The 23,916-nt window shown below is 38.9% G+C and overlaps 1 protein-coding gene across 2 annotated transcripts in view; it reads right to left on the bottom strand.

Moving 5' to 3' along the window:
* The window catches only part of H (Hairless), a 47,921-nt gene extending 24,971 nt beyond the window's left edge, over positions 1–22,950 (bottom strand). Inside the window, exons 1-2 of one of the 2 annotated variants that reach the window (XM_067140232.2) lie at positions 22,823–22,950; positions 22,306–22,648 (exon numbers count right to left, since the gene is read on the bottom strand). In XM_067140232.2, coding sequence (XP_066996333.2) covers positions 22,306–22,504 — 199 coding nt within the window. In that variant the 5' untranslated portion in view covers positions 22,505–22,648; positions 22,823–22,950. Of the gene's footprint in view, positions 1–22,305; positions 22,652–22,822 lie in introns of both variants that reach the window. The other variant, XM_067140231.2, reaches the window with a different exon arrangement.
* Positions 22,951–23,916: the final 966 nt, after the last annotated feature.

Here is a 23,916-nt window from a genome sequence, read left to right as displayed (position 1 = left end):
TTTCACCTTTGCTGTTTGTAGTTTACATAGATCATATGCTGAAAGGTATAAAATGGCAGGGAGGGATTCAGTTAGGTGGAAATGTAGTAAGCAGCCTGGCCTATGCTGACGACTTGGTCTTAATGGCAGACTATGCCGAAAGCCTGCAGTCTAACATCTTGGAACTTGAAAATAGGTGCAATGAGTATAGTATGAAAATTAGCCTCTCAAAGACTAAATTGATGTCAGTAGGTAAGAAATCCAACAGAATTGAATGTCAGATTGGTGATACAAAGCTAGAACAGGTCGATAATTTCAAGTATTTAGGTTGTGTGTTTTCCCAGGATGGTAATATAGTAAGTGAGTTTGAATCAAGGTGTAGTAGAGCTAATGCAGTGAGCTCGCAGTTGCGATCAGCAGTATTCTGTAAGAAGGAAGTCAGCTCCCAGACAAAACTATCTTTACATCGGTCTGTTTTCAGACCAACTTTGCTTTACGGGAGCGAAAGCTGGGTGGACTCAGGATATCTTATTCATAAGTCAGAAGTAACAGACATGAAAGTAGCAAGAATGATTGCTGGTACAAACAGGTGGGAACAATGGCAGGAGGGAACTCGGAATGAGGAGATAAAGGCTAATTTAGGAATGAACTCGATGGATGAAGCTGTACGCATAAACCGGCTTCGGTGGTGGGGTCATGTGAGGCGAATGGAGGAGGATAGGTTACCTAGGAGAATAATGGACTCTGTTATGGAGGGTAAGAGAAGTAGAGGGAGACCAAGACGACGATGGTTAGACTCTGTTTCTAACGATTTAAAGATAAGAGGTATAGAACTAAATGAGGCCACAACACTAGTTGCAAATCGAGGATTGTGGCGACGTTTAGTAAATTCTCAGAGGCTTGCAGACTGAACGCTGAAAGGCATAACAGTCTATAATGATAATGTATGTATGTATTTTTAACTATGGCTAAAACAGCTTTGTTTTCACTTATACCATCTAAAGATAACGTGTTGGCAAGTATAACGAGCAGTTATATAAATTTTACTGAAAAATGGAAGGGTATGTATAGGTGCTGTACAGTACTTTAAGGCGGAAACATGCTCCAAGAAGGTCATTCCAGAAAACATTAATGAACAAGGGGAGTGTGTGTGCGAGGATCTACAGAAGGCAGAAGTATTCAGCCAGCAGTATATAAAGATTGTTTGTTACAAGTATAATGTCCAGATAGAAGAGCTGGAAAATATTAATGAAGTATTGAAGTAATGAAGTACGTTAACAAAGACATTTACAATAAGATACAAAAGTTGAAAACTAGAAAAGCAACAGGAACTATAAGATTTCTGTGGATATACTAAAGATATAGTACCATATCGGAAGTACTTATTTGATTATTGTTTGCACGAAGGAAATATACCAAATGAATGGAGAGTTGCTATAGTAGCCCCTGTGTATAAAGGAAAGGGTGATGAAACATAAAGCCAAAAATTACAGGCCAGTCAGTTTGATATGTAATACATGTAAGCTCTGGGAAAACATTATTTCTGATTATATTAGTCAGGTTTGGGAAATGAATAACTGGTTCGATAGAAGGCAGTTCGGGTTTAAGAAAGGTTACTTCACTGAAGCCAAACTCGTATAAGATTTCAGCAAGATATAACAGGTATCCTAGATTTGGGAGGGCAAATGAACTGTATGTAGGATGCTAATTACTTTACAATATCACCTATTCAATACATTTAAATTTTAAACAATTAGGAATGTATCTTTATTTCCATATCAGACATGTTTCGCCTTTCATTGAAGGCATCATCAGTCACAGTACTACCTAAAGACATAAATCAGGTACCTGATTTGTATTTAAAATGGTAATTACCAAGAAATAATACTGACATATTACAGTAGGGATAGTCAATGAGAAAAACAATGTTCAGTGATAATGTGGATATCAACATATCAGCCGTTGGCTGTAAATGACCAGTTGTGAAGGATAAAAGCGTCAAAATGTTAGGGTATGTCTTAGAAAGGTTAACTTAACATATTTACATGGGGGCAGTCTAAGGGAAAGATAAGTGACTGGCACCAATACGTAAGATCACAGGGTATTTAACAGTGTCCAGCAGTAGTGGTCCGTATGAAATATTGACGTCACACTATCAGAAATGTTACAAAAATGTTACTAAAATTTCAATGAGAAAAACAATGTTCATTTATAATATGGAGTTAAAAACTTATCAATTGCAACAAATGAACTGTGTCACAGTTGACCTATGTAAGACATTTGACAGGGTAGATCAGGGAGACTACTGGCAAAAATGGATGCAATTGGACTAGACAAAAGAGTGACTGAATGGGTGGCTATATTTCTAGAAAACAAAACTCAAGAGAATTAGAGTAGGTGAAGCATTATCTGACCCTGTAATCATTAAGAGGGGAACTCCTTAAGACAGTATTATTGGACCTTTATGTTTTCTAATATATATATATATATATATATATATATGATTTGAGTAAATTACAGGAATCAGAGGTAAGGCTTTTGCAGATGATGTTATACTGTATAGAGTATTGGTAGTAAATAAGTTACAAGATTGTGAGCAACTGCAAAAAGACCTTGACAATGCTGTGAGATATACAGCAGGGAATGGTATGTTAAATGGGGTTAAAGTTTGAGTTTCACTAATAGGAAAAGTCCTTTCAGTTTTAATTACTGCGCTGGTGGAGTGAAAGTTCCTTATAGGGATCACTGTACAGTAAGTACCCAGGTATTAACATAAGTAAGTAAATATATATGTATTTATTTCTGCTACAAGTGGCTTATAACTGGTGGAAGCGTAAAATGCACAATACAAAAAAGGAATAATGGTGATGATTCCTTACACGAAAATGATATTAAAGATATTTCTAATAATAATTTTGCTAACAATAAATATAAGAAAACATTCATAAAAACCTATTAACTTACTAAAATCAGAATTAAACTGAACCACCGTATTTCCATAATAATTGTAATCATTAGTAATAAATTCGATAGTAATAAAAAATGAAAATCCACAGCCTGTTTCCAGTCATCCGACCAGGTCAGGAATGGAATGAATGAAGCCCCATCTAGCGGAGAGGATAGAAACTCTGCAGGCTGCCGGAGCCTGTTGCACTCCTCTGGGGCAATGATTAATGACTGACAGATGAAATGAAATGATACTGGAGTGTGTTGCTGGAATGAAATATGACATGGAAAACCGGAGTACCTGGAGAAGAACCTGTCCCGTATGATACACAAGGAAGCAGGTCATGTTATATAACCTGTCTCGCCTTCGCATAATTTATATAATTCCATTCCGAAACACGATTGTTTTCTTGTTATGTAAACTTTCCACCCTAGCCACCCTTTCCATAGCAAGAGGTTCTCATCAATTGACATTTTGCCATCAGGGGTATAAGCTTCCGAAAATTTTGCTAACAGGTGGTCAAATACTGGATTTATCTCGTATATTTTTGGAGGCAGTTGTGCATTCTCATTGTCAGAGATATATAAAACGCTGTGGAGGAAAATATAATAATAACAACAACAACAATAATAATAATAATAATAATAATAATAATAATAATAATAATAATAATAATAATAATAATGTTATTGGCTTCACGTCCCACTAACTACTTTTACGGTTTTCGGAGACGGTGAGGTGCCAGAATTTAGTCCTGCAGGAGTTCTTTTGCATGCCAATAAATCTGCTTACAAGAGGCCGACGTATTTGAGCACCTTCAAATACCACCGGTCTGAGCCAGAATCGAACCTTCCACGTTGGGATCAGGAGGCCGGCCAGGCCACTCAATCTGGAGAGAAAAAATCTCTTCTGTGTCATCAGCTCATAGAAAATAGGCGTAGTGAACAAGCGATTGCGAGAAATAGTGTCCTAATTTAGGTTTCTGTACAATCCCCCGCGGCAACAGTTTGGCCATAAGAAGCTTTCTTTCGTCCTTATTTGTTCGGACATGGTCTTAATCTCAGTTCCTTCCTTTCGTCTAATGTGCAATTTCCTGCTCGGCATCTTTCGTCTGTTCAGCTATGTTCTGGCATATCTCGTCATAAAAAAATAATTAAAATATTTTGCTCAGTTTTGTTTTCCCTGAAAACACTCTCTTTACATCACGATGGAAATTGGGATATAGTACCATATCTGAAGTACTTATTTCATTATTGTTTGGTCGGAGGAAGCGGCCGTGGCCGTAATTAAGGTTCAGCCCCAGCATTTGCCTGGTGTGAAAATGGGAAACCACGGAAAACCATATTCAGGGCTGCTGACAGTGGGGTTCGAACCCACTTTCTTCCGAATGCTGGACATACAACTTAAATTAGCTCAGTTTGTTGATACATGATAATATAACAGTGATCAGTACTGTATTGCAGCTTTTTCAAATTATGAATGCTTGAATTGACATTATTATTATTATTATTATTATTATTATTATTATTATTATTATTATTATGACATGTTTGAGAACTTTTTGTTACTACCTTGTGTCTAGATATCACAGATTCTCCTTGTACCTTACAAGTTATTTTGGTTCCTGAGATGGGTTATTTATTCAGTATTGCAAACTATTCAATGATTTGAAACTATATGAATCTTTAGTAATTTGCTTTGAATTCTTGACTGAGCTTCTTCAGTCACAATATTACAGATTTCATTCCTGTAACTTTGATTATATCCTTGTGATTTAACATGTACCAACAAATAATTATGCTTCCCGAGTTGCTAGTTCCATCATTCTCTTGCGTACATAGTGAAGCAGACTAATTATATTGAGCTATTGCTAGGAAGATATACACAGGTACAAAATCAATATCACTTTGGAAATCATCTCAAATGAGCTTTAATTATTTTAAATTTTAGTATTTCAGTTTTCAAACACCAATTATAAGCCTTCAAAGGCAAGCATTTAGGATAGAATTCTTGTAGCATAATAGCCAATGGGGAGCGATTCGAGTGCGGGCACCTATATATTGAGAATGGTAAGAGCATATAAAAATTATGTAATGTGATACCCGAAGTAGCAGAGAAGAAAGATCCTTCCTTTATGCTTGCCAGGGACTTACCAATCCACCCCTAGACATAGTCTAACTTGTATAGAAGAATTAAAACGAGACTGTGTAAATGCACCAAATGCAGCCATTTTTTTGTACCGTTACTGGGTGGCTGCGATGAAGGCAAGTTTGCTATTGTCTCAGATAGAGCTCGCTTCCTGTCTGTTCTAGAGTAGATAATGGGAGACTACTAGCAAAAATGAATGCAACTGGACTAGACAAAAGAGCGACTGACTGGGTGGCTATATTTCTAGGAAAAAAGAACTCCGAGAATTAAAGTAGGTGAAGCATTATCTGATCGTGTAATCATTAAGAGGAGAATTCCTCAAGGGATTATTGGAACTTTAATGTTTTCTTTTATATATACATGTCTAAAGGACTGGAATCAGAGATGAGGCTTTTTTGCAGATGATGTTATACTCTAGAGAGTAATAAATAAGTTACAGGATTGTGAGCATCTACAAAAAGACCTCAACAATGTTGTGAGATGGACAGCAGACAAAGGTATGGTGTTAAACAGGACGAAAAGTCAGTTTATAAATTTCACTAAGAGGAAGCATCCTCTCAGTTTTAGTTACTGCGTTAATGGGGTGAAAGTTCCTTATGGAGATCACACCTAGGTGTTAATGTAAGGAAAGATCTTCATTAGGGTAATAACAAACAGGGTTGTAATTAAAAGGTACAAATCTCTACACATAGTTAAGAGGGTATTTAGGGGTTGTTGCAAGGATGTTAAAGGAGAGGGCATAGAAGTTTCTGGTAAGACCCCAACTAGAGTATGGTTCCAGTGTATGGGACCCTCACCAGGATTACCTGATTCAAGAACTGGAAAAAATCCAAAGAAAAGCAGCTCGATTTGTTCTGGGTGATTTCCGACAAAAGAGTAGCGTTACAAAAATGTTGCAGTGTTTGGGTTGGGAAGAATTGAGAGAAAGAAGAAGAGCTGCTCGACTAAGTGGTATGTTCCGAGCTGTCAGCGGAGAGATGGCGTGGAATGACATTAGTAGACGAATAAGTTTGAATGGCGTTTATAAAAGTAGGAAAGATCACAATATGAAGATAAAGTTGGAATTCAAGAGGACAAACTGGGGCAAATATTCATTTATAGGAAGGGGAGTTAGGGATTGGAATAACTTACCAAGGGAGATGTTCAATAAATTTCCAATTTCTTTGAAATCATTTAGGAAAATGCTAGGAAAGCAACAGATAGGGAATCTGCCACATGGGCGACTGCCCTAAATGCAGATCAGTGGTGACTGGGCTGCCACAATCAGTCAAAATAAGAGGAGTGGCTATTTTGAAATTGCAGACCAATGGTCTTAGCACACTCTCGACATAACCTAAACAGACCAAAAGTCTAACCAAACCAGACCAATGGCCTATACAGTGCTATAATATCACCCACATGATGCTAGGGGGGCCCTTAGGCCACTTCGGGGCTTTAACCTGGGGGGCTTATGCCCCCAGATCCCTTTGTTTGTCGTCCAACGAAGGGACTTGTCACTGTCTCATGGGTGCTTAGACCGCTACACTCCCTCTGCATGCCGTCCAGGTGTAATTAAACTTTTGTCCACTGTCGAAAATAGAATGCACTGTTGTGTAGGTTAATGCACCAATGCTGGCTGTCCAGTTTATTGAATTCCAATGTCACCCAAGCCATGCCTAAACCAAATTTTGGCTACCTACCAGTAATTCAACAATATTACAAAAGTAACAGGTGATACCTACTAGTGATCAAACTTTACAGGACATGGCACTAGCTTCACAACACAAGATACGCAGTTCAACTCTCCATTATATAATTTTTTTTAATTAACAACTGTTTTTATCTGTGTGCCATTTCTCATATGCCCTGGTGGTTAATTATGCTTTACAGATGTGCTACTTCTCTGGAGGTGCTTATTTTATTCACGGATGCCTGCAGACAGAATGCTCAAAGGCATTAAGTCCATAATAATGATAGATGTATGTACATACGTACAGGACGTGTTTGTGTCTGTATGGAAGCATGGACTTTGAATTCTAAAAAAATAAAGAGGGAATAACAGCAATGTTACTGGTTTTACGTCCCACTAACTAATTTTACGGTTTTCAGATATGCCGAGGTGCCGGAATTTTGTCCTGCAGGAGTTCTTTTATGTGCCTGTAAATCTACTGACACGGGGCTGATGTATTTAGGAACCCTCAAATACCACTGGACTAGACCCGGATCGAACTTGCCAACTTGGGGTCAGGAAGCCAATGCCTTAATTGTCTGAGCCACTCAGCTGGCGAATAACAGGAGACTCAGGCAAAGTTTTACTATGCGATACTCAACATTAGTACTAGCAGCGACTACTTGCAGCGCAGGTATCTAAGCGCGGTATGACAGCTGTTTATTTCTCGTGGACGGTGTGACAGCGTGGTGCATAAGGCTGCGAAGGACAAGGCACAAGACCATTGGTCTGCGTTGTTAGGTTCAGCTAGTGACAAAACCATTGGTCTGGACTGGTTAGGTCCACCTAGTGACAATTGGGGCAAGGTCTTTAGCATTCCTAGGGTGATAGCAGCGCATTCTATGTTGGACAATTGTGAAAAACTAAATAAGTATGCCAGATAGCAACAAAGTCACTGATCTGGATTGGTTAGGTCCGGTTAGAGACAAAACCAATGGTCTGGGAAGATAGCTACCTCGCGGAATTCCTGTTTAAAATATAGTACCCCTTAGAGACGATGGTGTGCCACTTCTTTAAGGCTGCCAGTGATCTATACCCTCCACTGTATCAGGTAAGTTTCATAGGAAACATTGTTTTTATAATATTTTTTTTTTAGATTTGGCTTTACGTCGCACCAACCATGGGATAGGAAAGGCCTAGGAATGGGAAGGAAGCGGCCCAGCCCCAGCATTTGCCTGGTGTGAAAATGCGGAAACCACGGAAAACCATCTTCAGGGCTGCTGACAGTCAGGCTCGAACCCATTATCTCCTGGATGCAAGCTCACAGCTGCATGTCCCTAACCACACAGCCAACCTGCCCAGTATTAATCCTTTGCAGTTTGTATCTGCTTGTGTTTTTATTCTGCACAGGTTGGTATTGGAACATATTTGTGTTGATATCTAGGAATTAATTCATTTTTGATTATACAGTTGAACCTGCTTTATATGTAACTCTGTTCTACGTAATTCGTATTTGTACGTAATTTCTTTTAGTTCCCGGCAAAATGTAATTTAAAAGCGTGTTAATTAAACCTTATTTATACGTAATCCATTTATACGTAATTCGCTGTTATGCGTAATAAGTCTAGGTGAAATAAAACTGAGTTTTGCGTAATTGTAATGAGAATGTGCTTTTTAAAAAGAAACTACTTTATTTACGAAGTTTCCTCTTTGTCGGCGAAGGCGGAAGTAGAGCGATCGGGTTTCGGTGCTGAAACAGAACACAGAGTTTCACCGAGTGACATTGTTGACCCTTATTTACTAGCGGCTTAACAAAGGCGAGTCCCCTTTGCTCCTCCTCTGCCTTCGTCTTTTTTGACACGCCACCAAAGATTAATTTACATTACAAGCAAAGCGAGCGGTTTCGGTGCAGAAACAAAAGAAAATGCAGTAAATTTGTTTGAATATGAGAATGTCTTCCGTGGGAACAACGGAGAAGTAAAATGTCCACGGTGCCGGTATCTGGTGTTTACTGTTGAAAAGTAGATTTGTCATTCAGTTGCTTTTGATTAGCCAGGGAGAACTGAAAAAGGAAAGTTATATGAGAAGTGGACGCTAATCCACACAAAACAAAAAATGAAATCTCTTCAGACTGAGGGATTGCTTATACCACGCTATGTAGAGTCATCAGTAAAAGAAACGCTATTTTGGACGAGTTCTTAACACTGGGTTCAAAATCAGCAAACCACAGCCGTCAGCAAGAAGGATGGTACGTAGATTTGGAGAAAGTACTTTTCACATTGTTACAGAAAAAGCGGGCCGCAGCTCTACCAATTAGTGGAGGTATGCTGAAGGCAAAGGCGATAAATTTAGCTAAAATGATGAGTATCACTGCTGCTTTGAAGGCTTCATCAGGATGGTTGCAAGGATTTCAAGAAGAGATGGAAAGAAGAGGTTCTGCCGGATATCGTAAGCGATTAACAGCCTCCAAACATCTACAACTGTGATGAGACCGGCCTATTCTACAATCTCCTTCCTAATAAAACATTAGCTGAAAAAGGTGACTCATGCCATGGAGGGAAGAAAAGTAAAATTCGTGTAACAATACTTGTCGCCACCAATGCAGATGGATTTGACAAACTTCCTCCACCTGTGATAGGAAAATCGAAGAATCCGAGGTGTTTTAAGGGTGCGAAAACAAAACCTAAGGAATATGAATCCAATGGGACAGTGGTTCAAAAACTGGACATTAAAATGAAAAAGAAACAGAAAAGATCCTTCTTCTTATGTACTTCCGCTCTATATTTTTATTCACCGCAAATGCGGAGTGGAAGCTCATCGGCAGGAAGACACTCAGGCACTCAGCGAGTACACGCTCACTCGCTCAGACTTATTTTTATTCACACCACCCAATAAATACCGATAAGCCATTATATTATGACCACCTATTTAATAGAATATAGAACAACTTTTGCCTGCAGAACCATGGATAAGATGAGACACATTAGTGTGATACCAGAAGGTACTGCTGGGCTGTGTTGACGTAACATTAACCTGCTGCTGCAAGTCAAACCACAAATGATAAACAGGATTTCCTTTTTTTGTTTTGTTTTGTTATGCAATGTAAATGATATTGTTATATGCAGATTTAAAATAATAATTAGAATTCAGAAGTTTATGATCTAAAGAAGTGCAAAATATGCTCTACAAACTAGCTAAATACGACCTAAAAAAGGCAAAATATAACTTCAGCGTTTTAGGGATAGGTAGCAAGTATTAGAGTATTATTAACATTAAATGTGTCAGAAAGTGATCAGTGATAATATAAGGTAAATTGAAACTTTATTCATTCATTATCATAACCATGAGGTGCAGTTCTCATTCTGACTGCCTAAAAAATAACAAAAAATGAAGTATTAGCATGCTTTTTGGTATCTGTTGGCATACATTTGTACAGTATTTCACTCTCGGAATCATGTCTTCTAAACTTGCTACCTATCTCTTTCAGGAAAAGAAGGAAAAATACATCTACTTCAGTATTTTGAAATCCTGTGTTAGAAAATTGACGCAGATAATATGTACCTCATTAAAATCGGAGCCTCAATCTAAATAAAAAGTTTCATAACTTTCAAAGCGAAGGCTGTCCCTATCATAGCGTATGGTCTCTGTCTTATTTGGGATAATCTCAGTAAGAGTAATTTAAAAGATCTGGAGAAAGTTAAAGCCATCTACTTAAAGAAAGTGCTATGCTTGTCAAAACACACTCCATCATGACTCACTTATGAGCTAGTTTGGGAATCTTCCTTCATAGAAGATCTCAGATCAGCTTTACAACTGCCATCAACAGAACATTATTCCCAACTGCTCCTAGAGCTCCAACAAAAGAAGAAAGAAATCCCTTTAGATTTCTACTCCACGGCAGCATGACATCCACAGAATGGAAAGGTCCAGGCTATGAGCTTCATCATGCCATAATACGCTTTGCGATCCATGGTGTTCATCACAAGATCTGCGCAATGAACGTGTACCATTACCCATGTGTGGATTGCATATGTGTCCTATGCAAGAGACATTGTGATAGATATCATGCTCTTCTTTGTACAGAAAGACTAGTGTCATTACAAGAGCTCTGCTCTGAGTGATCTTATGTATTATTTTTATGCACATTGTGCGCTCTTCTCCCATTAATAATTTAAATAATTTTTTTTTGTTGCCATTTTGATTTACATCGCACCGACACAGATAGGCCTTATGGCGACGATGGGACAGGAAAGGCCTAGGAATGGGAAGGAAGCATCCGTGGCCTTAATTAAGGTACAGCCTGGTGTGAAAATGGAAAACCACGGAAAACCATCTTCAGGGCTGCCAACAGTCGGGTTCAAACCCACTATCTCCTGGATGCGAGCTCACAGCTGCGCGCTCCTAAACCGAACGGCCAACTTGCCCGGTCAATTTAAATAAAAATACTCAAAATACTGTAAAACCAAATATGACATATCACCAAAATGAGCAAAATATGATCAAAACAATAAAAATGGCTAAAATATGCATTTATATCCAACATAAAATTGGTTTTCATGGAGTCAGGTCAGGAACCAATCATTCACAGTTATTTTTCCGGTTTTGAGTAAAATGACCTCGGGAATTAAATATGACTTTTCCTTAACATCCGAACCTTAATAATAATATTATTGTTTTGTATGTCCCACTAATTACTTTTGACGGTTTTTGGAGATGTCAAGGTGTGGGAATTTTGGCCCGGAGGAGTTCTTTTACGTGCCAATAAATCCACAGACACGAGGCTGACGTATTTGAGCACCTTCAAGTACCACCAGACCGAGCTAGGTTCCAACCTGCCAAGTTGGGGTCAGAAGTCTAGTGCCTGAACCGTCCGAGCCACTCTCAGCCTGGCATGATTTTAAGCAATTGGATAGAATCTGAGGATGTTCTTGTAGAACAAACCATGTCATTCTTTGCTTAATAGTGTGTATCTCTTTCCTTACAGGAATGTAATAGTGTTATATGTGTTATAATTAGTATTTTCAACAGACTGACAAACTTTAAAGTTATGTCAACAGGATTCATTTACAAGATGCTTTACATCGCACTGACACAGATAGGTCTTATGGCGACGATGGGACAGGAAAGGGCTAGGAGTGAGAAGGAAGCGTCCGTGGACTTACTTAAGGTACAGCCCCAGCATTCGCCTGGTGTGAAAATGGGAAACCATAGAAAACCATCTTCAGGGCTGCCGACAGTGGGGTTCGAACCCACTATCTCCCGAATACTGGATACTGGCCGCACTTAAGCGAATGCAGCTATCGAGCTCGGTAAACAGGATTAATATCAAGGGCTATGGCATTAAAGCAAATTCACAATTATGTTCCTCGAACCAGTCCTTCACAATCCTGGCAGTATGGCACAGCGATACGAGGGTTATGCTGAAAGTTTATAGCAGCGCGTAAACCGTAATTCTGAGGACAATGGGATTATTTTCATAAGAGCGATGTTTTTCGACCTTGGAACATGCGCGCACAACCCCTCATAGCGGTAGTTCCTCCACAGTGAGGGAAGAAAGCACAGGCAGTGCTGAGTCAGGCACGGTGCAAGATGGATCTGTCGCGCTGCGATTTTCGAGCAATGATTTTTTATGATTATAAAAAGAAATTTAAGTGCCGAAGAATGCCATTCTTCTTTGCTGCGTGTTTTTGGTAAAACTGCCCCTTCTAGAGCCATATTTGGAAATTGGTTTTGCGAGTTTTCAATGGGTCGGCAGTCAATTGAAGATGAACCTCGTCCCAGTCGTCCAGCAACAGCTGTGACTCAAGAAAACATTGATGCGGTGAGGGAAATGATCAAAGCAGATCCACATCTTACATTTTGTGATATTGAAGGGACCTTAAATATTGGGTCAAGAGCAGCGCAGACCATCGTTCACGATAATTTAGGCCTTACCACGAGATGTGCGTGTTGGGGGCCACATTCCCTGACAGAAAGCCACGGCCTTACCACGAGATGTGCGCGTTGGGTGCCACATTCCCTGACAGAAAGCCAAAAGGAGGAGAGAGTGGACTGGTGTCATTTCATACTAGAAAAATTCAATGGAGGGCAGTCCGAAGACACCTATAATATTGTCACAGGTGATGAACCCTGGGTCTACCATTATGACCCTGAAACGAAGAGACAGTCTTCTGTGTGGGGCTTTCCAGGGGAGGAACCACCCACAAAAGTTTGACGAAGTCGGAGCTCCGGAAAGAAGATGGTGGCAGCTTTTTTTTTTTTTTTTTTACAAAAATGGGGCATCTCACCTCTGTGACCTTGGACATACATCGTACAGTCAATGCTGAATGGTATGTGAATGACTGTCTTCCCAAAGTCCTCGCTACTTGGAGGTCACAGCACCCAAAGTCCAAGAGTGGGCACCTTCTGCTGCATCATGACAATGCATCTGCACACAGGGCTGCCAGAACAATGGACTTTTTGGAAAGGGAAAAAGTGCGAGTGTTACTTCATCCCCCCTATTCACCTAACCTGGCTCCATGTGACTTCTTTCTCTTCCCTAAGACCAAGGAAAAAATACATGGGCAGCGGTTTTCGTCAGATGAAGAGGCCATTGCAGCGTACGCGAGTGCAATAAGTGACATCCCGAAAGAAGCTTGAACCGAAACGTTTTCTAAGTGGTTTCAGAGAATGGAAAAATGTATACATGCTAATGGAGAGTATTTTGAAAAGTTGTAATTGTTTCGCAAATAAAATTTTTTTCTCACACTCTGCTAAAAACTTTCGGCATAGTCCTCGTATGTCCTGTTGTAAGTGGTCGTCACCATCAGGGAACGCTGTTAATATGAATGGATTGACATAATTCTCAATAATGTCCAGATACCAGATAGCTGTTAGGGAAATATGAACGGACTGACATAGTTCTCAATAATGTCCAGATACCAGATAGCTGTTAGGGAATGGTGTACCGGAATAATGGGCTCCACGATAGCCCATGAAAACATCACCCAGATCACCACACCTTTTCCACCAGCCTGTCTCCGCCCAACCATGCAACCGTAAGCCATAGCCTGCGATGAAAACTGGCATACACGTGATCAGCCGTCAAAGTGATGAACCAGGAATCTAGATTCATTGGACCAGGGACCAGTTCCATGATGCAACTTTTCACTCTGCACTTTCAGTTCAGATTTTGTTCCACCATCATTTTTCAGATTTGTCTTGCAAAGTGAAAAGATAGGAATCTTTTCTCTTTTCAAGCCTGTTATGTTCCTCTATCGGTACAGAAATGCAAAGTGCAAAGAAATGAGGTGAAAAGTTTTCAGAAATCCTTCAACCTCATCATATACCGTATCTTTTATTCGTATTATTCCTATCCAGTGAAGCCCTGGTTTTGATAATCTGTTCCCCAGGCATGATATATATTGTTCAAGCTTTTTATCAAGAAGATCCATTTCGGTGTCAGACATGGATTATTTTTAAAATACAATGTGACAATTACTTTTAGACGAACGTTTTAATTTTTCAAAGTGATTTTAGTATGTGTACATATTTTATTCAATATTTTTTTTGCTGTAATTATTACGTAACCACAGTATCAATACCATTAAGAGTTCATCAATATGATTTATGTAATTTGATAAGATTTCTCAGACCAATATGTGTTTTAAGATTGAACGAGGCTGATGATGCCCAATAAAAAGTGGGCAAAACATGTACCTTTAAAATTCTGGTAATTTCTATGTGCATTTGACCACACAATAGTGGAATAAATTGTACTGAATAGGTGGTATTTAAATTACTCCTTGTGTAAACTTAGTGATATAGCTATTTTCAATACGGAATAATGACGAGAATAATGGTTTATAATCTTTCAAAGAGTCGATTCCCTTTTCAGATGTCAATTAACAAGTATCTACACCAGTTACTTGGCGTAGAATTTAATTTAGTGATACAAACATGTTACGACGAGAGCTTTTATAATCTCTTGATTAATAAATTTCATGATGTTCCGTATTGATATCTATAGTATGTCATAGAAAGAAAGAGATCCACCTTATCAATACAAAATTTAATATTGTTATTTAAAACAGGACCGGTTTCGACTTATTACAAGTCATCTTCAGCTGTCATTTACATTCACATTAGAATACATGTTCAAACAGGTGTATCTTACAAATAAACATGTCGTGTTTGATAGACATTAGATAGTATGTCTAGAAGTGAAATTCTGCTTCTTATATCTAAGTTTAAAGGATCAAAAATATTAAAAAGATATCTATCTTTAACACATTAAAAAATTACAACACATGATAAAATTTGTTGTTTACACCTGACCTTGAATATATCATTATCATTAGTAAAACTTGAACGATAATGATATATTCAAGGTCAGGTGTAAACAACAAATTTTATCATGTGTTGTAATTTTTTAATGTGTTAAAGATAGATATCTTTTTAATATTTTTGATCCTTTAAACTTAGATATAAGAAGCAGAATTTCACTTCTAGACATACTATCTAATGTCTATCAAACACGACATGTTTATTTGTAAGATACACCTGTTTGAACATGTATTCTAATGTGAATGTAAATGACAGCTGAAGATGACTTGTAATAAGTCGAAACCGGTCCTGTTTTAAATAACAATATTAAATTTTGTATTGATAAGGTGGATCTCTTTCTTTCTATGACATAGCTTTTATAATCACCAAGTGACGATAGTGATGAAGAATCCAACAAGAGAATGTACAAAGACAGAATTAATTTTCATAACCTCACTTCAACGGGATTTTGCACGTGTTTTTTTCTTACCCCGATATAAGCTGACTTTATTCTTTAAATGACTGGTCATTTCTTGAAACCTGCAGCAAAAAAGAAGTCAATCCCTTTCAGAAAAAGAACAACTTACTATATGCTTACACTGGTGAGGAAATTGTGCCCAGCTGCACGGTGTAGCAGCAATGCATGGGACATCAAAATCAACTATTTGCAGAACTGTTATTAAAGTCGTAGATGCTATATTAAATGTAATATTTCCTAACATAGTACGCTGGCCTGATAATCCACGTAATATAGCAAAAGAATTTGTAATGAAGTGTGGCTTTTCTTCTGTCTGTGGGTGTGCTGACGGTATTCTCGTTAATTTTTATGCTCCTACGGAGCACGAAGAGGTTTATGTTGAGAGACATGGGCATCATTCTCTCAATATTATTTTTAAAGTTGCCAAAATGGATGTCCCGTTTCTCCTTGACAACTTCTAGCACAGCCAGCTTCTTGTAATTTTCCTTCTTTCCCATTATAAAAAATCAAAACTTTAAAAATACCAATACCACAATTATATCGTCTTCACCATAAAAAATAAAACATTGAAATCATGAAGTATTAAGATTTGTTCATGGAATAAACTTGATCGATTCATTCTTACGCAAAGACATTTCACTCTGCAAAGAAACTGAGAAGTAATACCTAGATCATGGTGGAACAGAAAGACTTTGAACTTTGCAATAATTGGAAAGTGCGAGTAAAGTTGAAAAGTCGCAAAGTTTGTTTGTGGAACAGGCCCCAGGCGACCATTTCCCAATCATCTACTGTCTAGTGGCAATGATTTTGTGCCAACCTCATGCGCTGCTTTCAGTGGATTGCAGTCAGTCAGCAACACCGCAATCCAATGAGCAGCAGTGTTCGGTGAACCGCGTGCTGGGAAACATTGGCCTGGTCATCACTGCTGTACCTGTTGGTGATTTCTTGAATTTTGGCCAGGCAGGATACGAAAGGGTGATTGGTAAATGTGGGGAAGATATGGAAGCTAATGGGAATGGGAAGCGTTTGCTGGACTTCTGTGCTTAGTATGGGTTTAGCTCTTACGAATACATTCTTCAAGCATAAAGCTATTCACCGCTACAGATGGGAGACTAGGGGTACCAGATCCATAACAGACTATATCTTAACAGGCTTCGAATTCAGGAAATCTGTTAGGAATGTAAGAGTTTTCCGGGGATTTTTCGATGATACAGACCACTATCTGATCTGTAGTGATTTAAGTATCTCTAGGCCTAGGGTAGAGAAAGTGAAATCTGTCTGCAAACGAATAAGGGTAGAAAATCTCCACGACGAGGAAATTAGACAGAAGTACATGGATATGATTAGTGAGAAGTTTCGAACAGTAGACAGTAAGCAGGTTCAGGGTATAGAAAGTGAATGGGTGGCATACAGGGATGCTGTAGTAGAAACAGCAAGGGAATGCCTAGGAACAACTGTGTGTAAAGATGGGAAAAGGCGAACATCTTGGTGGAATGATGAAGTGAGAGCAGCCTGTAAACGTAAAAAGAAGGCTTATCAGAAATGGCTCCAAACAAGGGCCGAGGCAGACAGGGATTTGTACGTAGATGAAAGAAACAGAGCGAAACAAATAGTTGTTGAATCCAAAAAGAAGTCATGGGAAGATTTTGGTAATAACCTGGAAAGGCTAGGTCAAGCAGCAGGGAAATCTTTCTGGACAGTAATAAAGAATCTTAGGAAGGGAGGGAAAAAGGAAACGAACCGTGTTTTGAGTAATTCAGGTGAACTCATAATAGATCCCAGGGAATCACTGGAGAGGTGGAGGGAATATTTTGAACATCTTCTCAATGTAAAAGGAAATCATCCTGGTGGTGTTGCAAACAGCCAAGCTCATGGGGAGGAGGAAAATGATGTTGGTGAAATTACGCTTGAAGTGGAGAGGATAGTAAAAAAACTCCATTGTCATAAGGCAGCAGGAATAGATGAAATTAGACCTGAAATGGTGAAGTATAGTGGGAAGGCAGGGATGAAATGGCTTCATAGAGTAGTAAAATTAGCGTGGAGTGTTGGTAAGGTACCTTCAGATTGGACAAAAGCAGTAATTGCACCTATCTATAAGCAAGGGAACAGGAAGGATTGCAACAACTATCGAGGTATCTCATTGATTAGTATACCAGGCAAAGTATTCACTGGCATCTTGGAAGGGAGGATGCGATCAGTCGTTGAGAGGAAGTTGGATGGAAACCAGTGTGGTTTCAGACCACAGTATGCGCCAGGTAATTGAAAAATGCTACGAGAAGAATAGGCAGTTGTGTTTATGTTTCATAGATCTAGAGAAAGCATATGACAGGGTACCGAGGGAAAAGATGTTTACTATACTGGGGGACTATGGAATTAAAGGTAGATTATTAAAATCAATCAAAGGCATTTATGTTGACAATTGGGCTTCAGTGAGAATTGATGGTAGAATGAGTTCTTGGTTCAGGGTACTTACAGGAGTTAGACAAGTCTGTAATCTTTCACCTTTGCTGTTCGTAGTTTACATGGATCATCTGCTGAAAGGTATAAAATGGCAGGGAGGGATTCAGTTAGGTGGAAATGTAGTAAGCAGTTTGGCCTATGCTGACGACTTGGTCTTAATGGCAGACTGTGCCGAAAGCCTGCAGTCTAATACCTTGGAACTTGAAAATAGGTGCAATGAGTATGGTATGAAAATTAGCCTCTCGAAGACTAAATTGATGTCAGTAGGTAAGAAATTCAACAGAATTGAATGTCAGATTGGTGATACAAAGCTAGAACAGGTCGATAATTTCAAGTATTTAGGTTGTATGTTCTCCCAGGATCGTAATATAGTAAGTGAGATTGAATCAAGGTGTAGTAAAGCTAACCCAGTGAGCTCGCAGTTGCGATCAGCAGTATTCTGTTAGAAGGAAGTCAGCTCCCAGACAAAACTATCTTTACATCAGTCTGTTTTCAGACCAACTTTGCTTTACGGGAGCGAAAGCTGGGTGGACTCAGGATATCTTATTCATAAATTAGAAGTAACAGACATGAATGTAGCAAGAATGATTGCTTGTACAAACAGGTGGGACAATGGCAGGAGAGTACTCAGAATGAGGAAATAAGGCTAATTTAGGAATGAACTCGATGGATGAAGCTGTACGCATAAACCAGCTTCGGTGGTGGGGTCATGTGAGGCGAATGGAGGAGGATAGGTTACCTAGGAAAATAATGGATGCTGTTATGGAGGGTAATAGAAGTAGAGGGAGACCAAGACGACGATGGTTAGACTCGGTTTCTTACGATTTAAAGATAAGAGGTATAGAACTAAATGAGGCCACAACACTAGTTGCAAATCGAGGATTGTGGTGACGTTTAGTAAATTCTCCAGAGGCTTGAAGACTGAACGCTGAAAGGCATAACAGTCTATAATGATAATGTATGTATGTATGTATGAATTTACTCTAAACAATGCGTGACAGCCTCCGCTGGCGTCTGGCATCAATGAGCCGCTCTTGACACATCACTGTTTGCCCAACGTTGCACCACTTTCAATACGTCCTCAGAAAGTGGCACAAGAGCAGCTTATAAGTCGAGCCGTTTCAGAGTTACTGATACCAAGGCACTGTGCCATCACACTTTGCCTTCTATCAAATGCGGACAGATCGGCAGCTTTTCCCATTCTGACACCGGAGACATTATTAACAGCGAGTCTGTAGTCCTGTCCTATATATCATGCTACTGGCATGTTATGAGTTAAACCTATTCTTTTTTTTTTTTTTTTGCTAGTTGTTTTACGTCGCACCGACACAGATAGGTCTTATGGCGACGATGGGACAGGAAAAGCCTAGGAGTGGGAAGGAAGCGGCCGTGGCCTTAATTAAGGTACAGCCCCAGCATTTGCCTGGTGTGAAAATGGGAAACCACGGAAAACCATTTTCAGGGCTGCCGACAGTGGGGTTCGAACCTACTATCTCCCGAATACTGGATACTGGCCGCACTTAGCGACTGCAGCTATTGAGCTCGGTTAAACCTACTCTCACGTACTGCATTATCCCAAGTCCATCTCTACAGAGTTAACTGTTAGCTTTATTAGCAGCCATCTGCGGACACAAAGGTTCGATTCCGGATACTAAAATTTAAGAATGGCAGGACGACTGGTATGTGACTGAAAATGTACATGCAGCTCACCTTCAATTAGGGTGTGCCTGAAAAGAGCTGCACCACCTTGGGACAAGGGCAAGAGTTCACTTTTTACTATTATTTTTATTTAATATCTACAATGTGCATTATTGTTAGTCTTTATTAGTAGGTGCTACTATTATTCTGAAATATGAGATGCAGTATATCAAAGAAAAATTCAATGGTAGGTAAATAAGGGCTCATGGGCCTATGTTACCTCATTCACAAAGGTTAGTAGCTGAATGCTGAAAGACGTATAATGGCATAGCAATGTTACAATATTTAAGGTTATGTGTTTTATATTAATATATTCTAACTTGCAAGCGTATGCCCAAATGTATCTCTCCTCTTTTTTAATAATGGCTACCTTGTTGTTCTACTGCTGAATCGGTAACATCCATGATTTCCTTTCTCAACCATGATGTTCATAAATATGAGACAAACTTAACTGTATCATTGTCAAATGAGAAATAGAAACAGATGTAGATGAAAAGAAACAGCAGAATTAGGTAAATAGCATCAAGAGGTTGTTGTTATTATTATTATTATTATTATTAATTTGCTTTACGTAGCATATCTATCAATACGGGCCTAACCATGAAATTTATTGCTTATTCAGATAGGTCTTATGGCGACAATGAGATAGGAAAGGCATAGGAGTGGGAAGGAAGCGGCCATGGTCTTAAGTAAGGTACAGCTCCAGCATTTGCCAGTTGTAAAAATGGGAAACCACGGAAAACCATATTCAGGGCTGCCTACAGTGGGGTTCGAACCCACTATCCTCTGGATGCAAGTTCACAGCTGCGTGCTCCTAATCGCACAGCCAACTTGCCCGGTCAACGAAATGTTTAACAGCAGTAGTACTGCTACACAGTGCATGGCTGATTCCAGAAATTGTACTTATTTCTCAAACACTGCTTTAGCATCAACTGTAAAGCACTATTATGGAAACCATGCATAATCACATAGGCCTGCAGCTTTTTACGATCAGCTTTCAGAAAGTGGTTTACCAAGGAGAGAAATATTAGTAAATAGGTTATTGTTAATGACACACGAAATACAACAGTGGTTATGCGATGTATCCTTCAGAATATATAAAGATGCTTAAGTGATTTGAAACTTGAATCCAATACAATCACTTCTCATTTAGCCTACGAAAATGAGAGAGAAAGCTCATTTAGGCCTTCTTGGAGACGATAGTCAAGGTGATTAGATTCTGTACAGAACAGATGAGAATGCTAAGTTGAAATACTAATCCTTTCAAGAATCTTGAAATAGAAGACTTCAGCATTCCACATAGGCCTACTGTAAGCTATATGATGGACCACTAAGTTCCTTTAATACCACTTCCAGCTACTTTCACACAGTTTACTCTAGTTACTTAGTAGAAGTTATAATTTGACATATGTACATGCAAATGCCATAATTCAACTTTCACACAGTTTACTCTAGTTACTTAGTAGAAGTTATAATTTGACATATATACATGCAAATGCCATAATTCAACATCATTAATTCCCTTATCAGAGCATGGATCATTTATATTCACAGAACAGTTTCACATCTAGCAAGCAAGCTTACCACTTTCACGTGACATTAAAACCTTAAAGTTGTAACAACATGACATACTACTAAACAGTGACTATGAGCCTCAAGGATGGAACTATCGGTTTGTTAATCTCAAATACACTGACTGAAATACAAACTATAGTTGCTTTCGTAAGAACCTAGTGATATTAGTAAGTTAACACTCAGAGTAATAAATCAACAAATCCACTTACCTATCAATAAATATTTCACTTTTTTGCACTTGTTTTGCCTTCATATGAGCAAGAATGCATGAAAGCTACTAACTCTCATAAACATATAAATAACTTTACACCGCAAGGAGAAAAGCCTGGTTATCACAAAACTTTCACATATCTTCACTATTCGGCACCACACTAATAACCAACTTGCATGAAGCTACAACACACTCTTCACATCAATAATAGTACAGAAGTGACGTACACTCCTCATTAACTATTACTTCAAACTGAAGATAAACTCCATCACTCAATTCGACATTCACACCGAAGCAGGTGAAACCACAACACATTAAATAAAACTCCAAGTTGGGTCTAAAAACAAAATTAATAGCCTATAGGGAGAACTTGCTTAAACGGCAGAAGTAGTTGGGGCGTTCCCAGGATTTACAGACGGAATAACATAAAAGGCACCTTAGTGATAAATAGATATCTACTTGAGTAATAAGCCATGGATGAGCACTAATAATGAAACTATGTGCATGGAAACGAGTAACATAGTTAGGCAACAGTGCCAAGAAGTTACTGCCATGCTAGTAACGAAGCGATCAGTGACAGCAGAAAGGGAGCAGCAATGCACCTCACGACCATCAGGTTGACACACTGCTATACGCAATGAGCCTCATAGTTAAACCAATGACAGTGCCAATCACTGAAACATCAGGTTCCCCTCCAGTTTAACATAACTATCCTCTTTCATAGCACATACTACCCTATTCTGCATAAATATGAAGACCTGCCATCTATAGACGAGATATCACAGGGGGTAAATAAATAGCTAGTTGAATTCTCATAACAATCAAGATGTAATGACATTCTGATTCTAATACTCTACCTTTGAAGAACTTAAGTCTTCCCCCTGCAACAGAGCAGTTTCTGTCATATTCTGGGGACGTTAGGTTTGGACTTCGAGTTCCATCCACTTCTCTTAGCCCAAAGCCCCTCTTACTGCCACTGGGTACTTCAGGACCACCATTCACGCTTTCTTCCGTCATTTTGGCACATGATGCAGAAAACTTCTCTTGCACACGCATCTCTCCTATCCCATTCTATTATCCAGACTGCTCCGACGTGAAGTATAACTTATAATAGCTGCCCCAGCTTCGGGCTGTTACGGAGTCCAGCTCCATCGTGTGGTATGTGGAAATGCTTCTTCGTTTACTCGTCTACTTGTGCGCCTGCTTAAGAATGAATGAAAAACCACAGTGTTTAGCATTTAAAAATACTACACAACTTAAATTAGAGCATACATCAATGAAACAGACTTGATTGGTTCAGTTTATTTGTCCTATTCGAACTGAAATACTTCGGAAACTGCTACATTCCAAAGCCGAAAAATTAAAATATCTTACCTCGTAGACAACATTGGTCCATTCCACATTTCCTCCGTTCCTTCGTTCATTCACACCCAGCGGCCATTACTGGTTCATTTCACAGCGTTCCGCAGTTTTCGATGTTGCTCGAGTCGGAGAAAGAGTGCGTGAGAAGCATTCTTTGACACAAGAATTAACTCCGATTGACTCCATGAGCTACATATCGCTACTCCAAAAGATTGTCTGGATTAAGGAAATCTTGAAATTAATGCTGAGGACCTTCCGGAGTACCGGTTATCGACGATGAAATGACCAACATAAAGAAAAGCAACTGAGCAGAAATCAGAAATTATCCTGTCATTTCCATTACAGCTGGTATAATTTTTAACAATTTATTGATGATAGTGAGTAATTTTCCGATTGATTGTATATCTCCAGTACAACCGGGAAACAGTTATAATTGTTGTACTTCCAGTGGCGAAAAACCCAAGAGTTAATTGAAAGTGGTAACCTTATTCGAAATTTCCCTACAGAATCGTGTATCCCAGTTATACGGAGAGAGAGTGGGTGAGAACCTTTATCTGACAGTAAGAATTAACAGTAACACTACCGGTGCTACTTTTAATTATATAGGTGTATAGGACGCTGATCTCTAGCCCGTATTTCGATCAACGTGATGTATCAGGATTTTTTAAGAAACGGTATACCAGTTTATATGTGGACCCTTCCGTAGGCTATTTAATAATGTAAATTTGCTGTAAAATCCGAGCTGCTTATGGTCACCTGTCATTTCTGGCAAATACAGAAATATATTATCACGAGTGTGAGGATGATGAAGATATTCCGAAATTTTATTGACGTCTTGGGCGTGCTGAATCAAGTTGTCGAACACAAATTGGGAAATAATACCTTTCTTCATTTTAATGGCAACTTATATCGTTAACGAAAGCGAAGAGCAATAAAGTCTGTTATAAGATTAGTTTTAAACATTGCTTTTGATTGCAACATATCGATAATGTGAGATGGACAGCAGCAATGGTATGATGATAAACGGGTTTAAAAGTCAGGTTGTGAGTTTCACAAATAGGAAAAGTCCCCTCAGTTTTAATTACTGAGTTGATGGGGTGAAAGTT

Source organism: Anabrus simplex, chromosome 2, assembly GCF_040414725.1.
Source record: "Anabrus simplex isolate iqAnaSimp1 chromosome 2, ASM4041472v1, whole genome shotgun sequence".
NCBI classification, from domain to species: domain Eukaryota; kingdom Metazoa; phylum Arthropoda; class Insecta; order Orthoptera; family Tettigoniidae; genus Anabrus; species Anabrus simplex.
This window is presented reverse-complemented; position numbering and strand designations above follow the sequence as displayed.